Source organism: Rhipicephalus microplus, chromosome 3 (assembly GCF_043290135.1).
Source record: "Rhipicephalus microplus isolate Deutch F79 chromosome 3, USDA_Rmic, whole genome shotgun sequence".
In the NCBI taxonomy this organism is placed as follows: Eukaryota; Metazoa; Arthropoda; class Arachnida; order Ixodida; family Ixodidae; genus Rhipicephalus; species Rhipicephalus microplus.
The window spans coordinates 244,801,753-244,811,406 of record NC_134702.1 but is presented as its reverse complement, the minus strand read 5'-3'; the positions used below and the strand labels follow the sequence as shown (position 1 = coordinate 244,811,406).

The 9,654-nt window shown below is 44.3% G+C and overlaps 1 protein-coding gene across 1 annotated transcript in view; it reads left to right on the top strand.

The window, feature by feature from the left end:
• Window positions 1–3,460: 3,460 nt before the first annotated feature.
• The window catches only part of LOC142803536 (uncharacterized), a 236,829-nt gene continuing 230,635 nt past the window's right edge, over window positions 3,461–9,654 (top strand). Inside the window, exons 1-2 of the mRNA XM_075888663.1 lie at window positions 3,461–3,549; window positions 5,119–5,351. Coding sequence (XP_075744778.1) covers window positions 5,130–5,351 — 222 coding nt within the window. The 5' untranslated portion in view covers window positions 3,461–3,549; window positions 5,119–5,129. The remainder of the gene's footprint in view (window positions 3,550–5,118; window positions 5,352–9,654) is intronic.

The window sequence follows — 9,654 nt, the reverse complement described above, 5'->3', positions numbered from 1 at the left end:
GATACAGACAATTCAGAACAAAGAAATCAGGATGATAACTTCTACCTTATCTAACAGCCGTTCCAAACATTTGTTCTACGCGTATAATGTTCTTACAGTACACGATACAGTAAAATACAATCTAGCCATCTGGTTATTTTGGCATACCAATAATAGATTTCCCATATTTTAATCGACCCTTCTTGATTTCATAATCCTACCAACACTAGATTTGCTTTATACAAAAAGTTCATTTTGCCCAGGATGTGAACTAACTACGGTAAACAAAGCACTCATCTCAGTGCATTTTATTTATGGCACTTATTGCCATCTGCATTAAAATCAATTTATCTGAGCTTGTTTGTCAAAGAATAAAGAAGTTCCTTATCAGTCAGTATAACAGTAAACCACTTTTCGTTTGCACGGCTCCTAAACATATTTTGGTGTCTTTTTTGAATTTTCGTATATATTTCAAACCTTTTTTCTCGTGCTTTCTTCTCTGTTATATAAATTATTAGAATTGTTTGTAACCACTGTTCTCAAAATGCCCATTTAAACCTTTTTGCCTTCCTGTCTATGCAAATTTCGCATTTTTCTTCATGTTCGGCCTGCATAGGAGGTCCCAATTCGGCCTCTTACTCAGAGACTTTCTCCTGTATATTCGATTGCAAGAACCAGACTTTATGGAAATAATAATTTTTTCTGATTCAGAAACGCCTGGTAGTCATATCGGCACCATGACAGTCACTAGTATAACTGGGGCCTTCTCAGATTCAACGAGTTTGTATCCGAGTTGACGCATCAATCAGTTTGATTGGCAGACGCCACCGTGAGCATCGGGTACACACACCAGTTTACTTTAGCCGAGGAGCAGATCTCACGCCGAGCGGCATGATTAATCTATGAGCTTTATGACGCACACTATACACATTCACCCATGGAAGTAAAAGCGATATCATCACGTGGCTACAATGTCTCGCATTCAATTTGATTGCGCTCACTATTTATCCGCGTACAGCTATGTTGCTGCCATCAGGCGAGTGCCCCTGGTGTCCTTTTTATCTGCAATATCTCATAGAAGCGAAACCAGCAGCACGTCACATGTTGGGTTTAAGTCCCAAAACCAACATATGATTATGATAGACGCCGTAGTGGAGTGCTCTGAAAATTTCGATTACCTGGTGTTATTTAACGTGCACCCAAATGTGAGCACATGAGCCTATAGCATTTCCGCCTCCATCGAAAATGTAGCCGCCGCAGCTGGGTTTTGATCCCGCGACGTGCGGGTCAGCAGGCGAGTACCGCAGCCACTAGACCCCCGTGGCGCGGCGAAAATCAGCCGCACGAGATTGCTGCGTGCGCACATTTGCTGCCTTCGAGAGTGGAAATGTTCATGACCCGCAGGTTGCGGGATCAAATCCTGGCTGTGGCGGCTGCATTTCCGATGGAGGCGGAAATGTTGTAGGCCCGTGTGCTCAGATTTGGGTGCACGTTAAAGAACCCCAGGTGGTCCAAATTTGCGGAGCCCTCCACTACGGCGTCTCTCATAATCAAATAGTGGTTTCGGGACGTTAAACCCCACAAGTCAAGAGTGGAAATGTTCATGATGCAGATGGAACCAAAGAACCTGTCCCAAAGCGAGAAACACCCACGCGCACTCTTTTGGAAGGCGCGTGTTGAGTTGAAAAAAAAATAACGCGACAATCACGTAGAGGTCACTGGACTGTTAAAATGTTCTCTGAGTGTTCGCGCTGACGTGTTCGCACGCGGTGTTTCTTTGATAACCACCGCTAATGTCCTTCAATTCCAACGCTACGCTCGGTTTTCTAGCCATTTTTATCAACGCTGGTATGACGCGCTTCGCACTATCTTTATGCCATGGCCATTGTAGAGCGAGCTCGGAGCAAACGGTCTGCCCGAGGAGCTCCGCTCATCCTGCATAGCACCCAAGGACTAGAAATAAAAAAGAACGTGGCATGTCGTGATGAAGTCGATAATGTCTGGACAACAAAGTGGCAGCAGCCATAAGGGTCTGCAGGATTTACCTTCGTATTTTGTTATAACGACCCGGTTCTTTTTCAATCCCCCCGCGTTGGTGTGTGCCACAGATTCCAGGCTTCTATTCTTCTATTTAGTTTTGTTGAAATGCCGATATTCACAGCAGCGCCTGACTTCCCCCCAAGTGGTCGAGTCGGAAAGAAAACGAACTTCGCAATGAAAGCTAACATGAAAATGAAGCGAATATCAGTGCTTACTACAACGGCAGCTGCCTTTGGTTTCCGGAGATGTGGGGAAGTAGAAGAAACAGTTGTTAGCTGCATGGATCCCCGACCAATGCTATATTCGAAAACCTGATTGACTATAACTCTGCCTATAGCAACGGGAACGGGACAGGTGTGACTGAGTAGGACTGGGAGTGTGCGATGGGGCAGCATGCCACTAAGACTATGAGCGTAAACAGCTGAGGACGGGACAGACTTGGTGCCCCTCTTTGTTGGTATTGTTTGTATGTATTCTCTAATTCATGGCTCGTACCTACTCTGGGAGATTGGCCAAGAGAACATATAGTCTCATATGGACGATAACTGCATTATTGCTTACAACGAAAAAAAAAAGGGGGGGGGGGAGTTGTATAGTGAAGACAGTATGTTACAGGACAGCTTCATCTTGTCCCACTTTTTTATTTTCTTCGCCGAAAGTGGTCAGAATAAGGCATCTTGCGTTAATCAGTGATGGTCACGATGGAAAGTAGACAAATGTCAAACAATGAAACGCTTCTTTGCGTTGGAACTTACGTTTTCTACACATGCATCCTTTGGCATCTCGTGACGTCTCTGTTGATGCTGTACCGATTTACACTATGTCTGGTAAGAGCCATTCATATGAAAGAGCAGCTAGCGCCCACATGATGGGCACCCGGGGCAATTCATTAGAAATCTTTTCTCAATTATTAAACAATACCGCTACTTTTTGGAGGTTTGTGTTCCTGTTTCTTGACCCAATTTAGCATAGATTTTTGGCGGCGGGTACGTAAAATTTTCCGATACCAGCTTTTATTTCCTTCTCAACCGAAATAAAGTTATCATCATCATAGTTTCGTTTATTATAGCTATCCTAAGCAGAATTTTTTCAAGTTAGGCTTATTATCTAGGTTATTATCTCCTACTAATGAAAAACGTTATAGTAGGTGGATTTCAGTGAGCATCAAAAATTTTGTTCTAAAATTTGTAATGTTTTCACTTTATAACTTTATTTACTCTGAAATTGGATAATACTTTACAAAAATACTCAATTATTGGCCAATTCTCCGCAGTGAATATCAGCCACAAGAGAAGGTTAACAAGAAATTAATTTCACAGTGAAAACAAAGCAATTCTATTCCCCTTGCCTGGAAAACCTAAAGGTATTGACTTGCATTAACCACCGGCTTCTTGACCAATCCCCCTCAGTGGGTGAGAGCCACAAAAGAAAGGATCAAGCAAGCAAGCAACAAGAACAAGACGAGAAAGAAGGCACAACGCTTGCCGAGGTCTTACAGGGTGACCGAGCGGTGACTTCGCAAGCTAAAAGGTTAGTGCTAAAGCATCACACCTGCTTGTTTCGGGGAAATATATGTGCTTAGAAAAGAATGCATCCGTAAATAATCAGACAGTTACGCATTTCTCTTGTCGCACCACTCGTTGAAGCCTTTTTTATGGCAGAATGCGCGCATTACCGTTGCGATGGAGCTGACGGACAAGCCTATAAAGCAACGGGTGCTTTTATTCCGATCCGTGGTGAACGAGTCTCGGTGACTCGAAATTAATTATTCACGCATAATTGAGGGGAACATTGCATCGCGACCGTTCTTCGGGATAATTGCATTAACTAGCGTTGTCCGGGGGCAACTTCGGTATTAAGCGATTAATGTCATGACTAAAGCAGGCTTTTCACATTGTTGCTGGTTGCCAAAATCATATTAAATGTTTCACTCATTAGGCTAACCTTTCTGTGTTGGCCAGGAATTAGGTGGTATAGGCGTCATTGGTGTGTGGCAGCCCACACTATATAGTATTCCAAGAGGGGGGGGGGGGCTGCAATGTTTGCCTCATACGTTCATACGTTGACAGGAGGAGGGCACTTCAATGAATCTTCGCCCCTCCTCCTAGAGGGGAATCCTGCACACGCTTTGAAGATGGTGTCTCAACTACGTCTTGACCGCCTGGGGTGACAACAAAATGTTACACCAGTCCCATTTTCGTAGCTCCCGAACAAAGCAATATTATTCCCAATTGGTGAAAAAGCCATGCGAATAGCATTTAGCGATGCAACGGAAGTTTATTCCATGTGAAGCTGTGGGCCGGGTGTTTGAGGCTCCCTCTTAGAGGCACCCCGGTTTCCTCACTTGCCAGAACCGACGTCACACACCCAATGGGGCCATTCACTGCAGGAAGCCAGCGGGCCGGTTCTAGAAAATAATTATGTGTAAACATTCTGCGTATCTTTGAAGTCTTTCAATTGGCATAAAAGGCCGAAGCGTGTAACAAAATGTGCCTAGCAAATTTTATTGTGAAGCACTTATGACGAAAAGCCTCCTGAGTTGACGTTAAGCAGGCTCTGACATTTTCATTTGTACACTTTCCCAACAAGCTCACTGTGCAAAAGACCGTGTCAATCACATTTTGTGAATATCGCAGTCCTGCGTGTCACGGAAACGATCCATTTTGAGAAACAAATCAGCACCATTCTCGTGTGCCTTACCAGCTTTTTCCCCCACGCAGTGATGTAATCTTGCCCGTCGGCAAGTCTATTGGTGCTTTACTACAAAACTGGCCCCACACTCCACATTTTAACTTTCCTGTGCAGTCATGCGCCGTTTAAGTAGATCCGAGCCTATACCTAGACAAGCGGCATCGCCAGAATGAAATCCTGCAAGACTGGGGCGTCTAGCGACCTTACCGCTAGGGAAAGACCGTTATTCGGAAAATTCTTGCAGCATGTTCACATCGTGCAGGTGCGCAGCTCCATCACAAATTTTGGACCATGGGGTCAGCCCTGCAGCACTCAGCTATGTTTTGGGGGGAATGAAAGCGCGCTAATGTCGGACTCGTTGCTGCCTGCGTGCCGAGTTGAAAAACATGGGCCTTTTGCCGCAAGCAGTCGCTGAAGCCATGGACAAACGGTGTGCGGAGTTCGATCAGAGCAACAGCGTGGAAGGCGGCTTTGTGTGCCGCATCTGCTACCGTGGTTCCGGCGACTTGTTCGCACCTTGCGAGTGCCGTGGCACCATGGCCCTGACCCACAAGGCTTGCCTCGAGCGATGGCTGCGCGAGCGGGACACCGACCAATGCAACGTCTGCCTCGCTCGCTTCAGGGTTCGTCGCGTCCAGCCGGTAAGAAAAGCATTTGCAATGAAAGCAATGTGCCTCCCCAAGGGGCACTGAAGAGGCACAATAAGGCGCTCAAGATAGTTCACACTTGTGACGCGGCTGTTTGACCACGAAGAAAGTCACACAAAACACTAAGGGTGTGCGGAATTCAGAACGAAGCTGAATAAAAATCGTATATTATTTTAATAGCTTTCAAATAGCAAGAAAACCATTTATCATGACAGAGCATGAACTATACAACTCTTTTTTTTTTCATTTCAGACTAATATTCAAGAATTTTAACAGAGTAGCATTGCTATTTCATTTAGTCGAAAAAAGATACCAAAGATCCGTTAGAGTGTACTGGACGCTATTTCACTCAAGTACGCTTGTCGTCTTCCAGGAATTTTTAAACTGGGTGAATACAGATAGTGCTTCTTTTAACCATATGGTGTAGTAGCGCAAATTCACGGGGACGAAGAGGACAAGAAAACACGACACTCGTGTTTTCTTGTCCTCTTCGTCCCCGTGAATTTGCGCTACTACACCATATGGTTAAAAGATGTCTCATCAACTAGCCCAGCTCTCAACCCTACTGAACAGGTAGTGCTATATCCCCAGGCTTTCAGCACCTGAGACTTGAGTGCTAAAATATGAATGGCATTATAATGGTAGTGCACTGAGGATACATTTGCTTCAGCAACACGGTGGTTTGCAGCAAAAAGGCATTCAACCAGGGATGAGCGAAGCTTCGGCAGTCCTGTGAAAACATGAACTGAATGAAAACTCATATTTCACCAAAAAAATGAGAAAAAAATGATTACTTGCTTTTCCAACGTTTTGTGCCTTTGGGGTTTGCTTGTTGCTGCTGCCTGTGGGACAAATATTCGACAAATATTCGATAGTTCAATATTATTTGAAGTTTTTCAGTATTCGCATACCCTAAAAAAATGCATGTAGTATACAAGACGCGCCCAAGCCCGAGCACAACATTTTGCACTCGTGTTGTGAATACCACAGTTTTTTTTTCTTTCATCTTCGTGTTCAAACAGTGCGTCGCAACTGTCAACTACGAACAACCAACTAGCCCCTACTCTGGCATTTTAAGCTATAGATTACCAGTGGATGTATGGTATTACTCTAGAATACGAGGAAGTGTTTTGGTACCTTGAATTTTGCAATTAAATATGGCTGTTGTAACGTTCTGCTGCAGAGACTTTTGTGGGAGTATAATAGGTCTCGTCAATTTGACCGCTCTTTCTGCCCTAGTTCTGCCCTAGATGACCAAAATGCAGCCCTCTTGAGAGTGCTGCATTTTGGTGCTCGATTTGGAGAGTGGAGCTCACGCCACCCGCACTTCTTTACACGATTAGGCGCCGTGCTGCACAAGTTTATCGGCACTTCAACACTAGCTTTACCGCGAGTTCTCGTTTGTTACAAGTAGCGCTAGGTAAATGATTCAGCTGCACTTTTGTCCTCAATTAGACCACTGCACCGAAACCGCTTGTGTCGTGCTACACTAATACTCGAGGAACTGGCGCAGAATTTGCATGACACTTTCAAGAACTACGTGCGAAATCTGCAGCCAAATCAAGGAGACCTAATAATAGAAAATATCGCTTTTATGCGTAGTAATGCCGTGAAGCCCTTTAACCAACAAGGACAACAAAAACAAAAGCATGGCGTCATCGGCTCGCGACCATGTCGGCGCAGTGCATCCGCACAAGCAGAAAGAAACTTAACATATGTAGAATCACAGAACATTCAGCAACTAGCTTAATTAACAGACCAAACAAGCCATTGAGTTAGTCACAGAACTAACTTAATTGAGAAGTCTGTCCTTACATATCAACGTATCTCAGATGCTTAAAAACGATGTAGGGATCAAGTACCGACGCTCACAAGTGCTTCAAACGAAAGGCTGTGTTAAATGTTATTACAGTACTTAGACGATCACAGAATCAGGGTTCTTAGATGCGAAGCTGCCCTTTGACACAAGTGTGTAAAGCCGTTTGTACAGATCTAGGTGTATGTTTAAGAGCCTGGTTTGGTCAAAATTAGACAGGAGCCCTCCCCTATGGCGTCCCTCATAATCAAATAATGGTTTTCACCCGTAAACACTCTTCATTAATTATTACCCCTCTATGGAAATAGAATCATAACTGCACTAGAAACGTAGTTCATGCGTATCACTGCTTTCATTTACACAAGAAATCTTTGAAGCATAGTTGCACTTCTTCGATGCGAACACGATATAAATAGGTATTTGAAACGCACAAGTATTCCGTATCAAGTGAACAAGAGAAATGCAGTTGTTCCACGAAATATATAAACATTTGAACCACACAAATATTTGATACACAGCACAATAAAGCAATGTGGTTGTTCATGGCTGGATGTTGCGATGATAATTCCCATATTTATGTCAACGATCCCCTCAGACAATCACTTGTCAGATGGCACTTTGAAGAAAAACACACGCTCCGCACAAGTGCGAAGCCAGAACAGCAACTCTATGCAAAACACGTTCTAGTCATTTCGAGAACCTTTAAGAAATTTTATTTCACCTTCGTCGATAGAATAGCATTAAGCATACGCGAGAAATAAAACTGGCTTCAAAATAGTGCAGTCACACATGCTAACAAAAAGACCTAGAATGAGCAGCATACACGTTTCTGCCGAGCGTGTTGCCGAGGTTGAGACGGGGTAAGGAGACTGACAGGCTCAAGTTGTTGCTGCCCCGCAGTCCCTGTCAGGGTTCAGTGTAGACGTAGAGGACCTTTTCTACTCTTTGCCACGTGATGGGTTGCTGAAGTGCGTGAAGGACTGCATTCAGGTTCACAGTGATGAAGATTTTAAGGACAATTGGGGTGTGTCCGTAGCCTCGTTTTTGGAGCTTATGATTGTGTACCTTTCCTTAACTATTATTGGTTAGAAAGGAGACGTATATACTTAAAGGCCTGGTGTCTATACTGGGTCGAGCGTTGCACCCGTTCTGAGTGAATTTTTCTTAAGTTCTGTTGATCGTGACGTGGATTTGGCCCTTGAAGGTGTTCTTAAACTGTTTAGATATGTGGGCTATTTTATTGTTTTGGTAAATTCCAATGGGTGAGTGCAATCATGCGTGAATGTGCTCAAGATTTTCGAGGACGTTGGAGCGGGGCTACCGTTCTCTTTTGAGCTTCCTCAGGACAAGTAGATTCAATTTTTAGATTTGAAGATGTTTTTCAATGGCTGTGATGATATTTCTTAGATCTACGTTTCAGGATGTGAAAAGCCTGTCCTTGATTTTAGGTCCAAGCACTCTAAAGTTCTAAAAATGCTGTTCGAACGATATCTTTGAAGGTGGCGCTGAAGAAGTCTTGCCCGCACAGTATGGGGGAAAGCCTTCATTTGGAAGCAGAATGACAAGCTCAAGCTGTCTAAATTTCCTGACGACCATTAGACTAGGCTGGATGAAAGAGTTGTGCAGAATGTCAAAGCCCAGGCAAGATGCTCTGTGCATGGTAGGCGCTCAAAGGAACTGCCTGTTGCAAGCATCCCGTATCTACATGGTATCTCACACGGTTTTAAGAAAGTCGGAGCAGGGTACGGTTGCAATGTTTTTTTTTTTTTGGTCAGCAACCGTTTGGGCAGCGTTTTCACGGCAGTTGCGAGGAGGATGGAGGGTGAGCGGCATGGCAAGGGTACTTGCCAGGTCGGGCACAGGGCCACAGAAGTCGACTGCGCCATCGCTGTGGTGTACGGCACTCCGCTATCGTGTGGAAAGACCGGTCCTCGTATCAATAATAAAACAATGGATCACAAAGCTTCTCAAAAGGGGCCGCCAAGCTCTAGCCTATCATCGCATTGTAGAGAGTGCGGATGCGTGCCCTTGTTTGGTGATACGGTAGTTAAAGCTAGATTCAAGGACAAAGTAGCGCGGGAAATTAGTGAAGCGTTTCTCATCAACAAACCTGGTGATTCATGTGTAGCGCAACCCTCGGTTATGTTGCTTGCCGCTGAGATAGCTTTTCTGGAAGCACATGATCAATACAATCTGTGTGCTCATCTAATCATTTTCTTTCACCACACGTGTTCACGTAACCGCACATATATGTCTGTTTTCTCCAATAAATCTTCAGTTTTTAGTATGCGCTGCGTCCAGGTGTCTTTCTCTTGTACTTCAAATTTTCCGCGCAACTCAGTTAATATCAATTATCAACTCGCCCAGCAGTTCGTTCTTCTCAGATACCTGAAATCTTTGCTATCTGCAAAAATGGTGACGTGTGTGTTAGCGCGCCGTCAATGCACTACTTCATTGCGAGTTGACGTAGTTGGAGAAGAC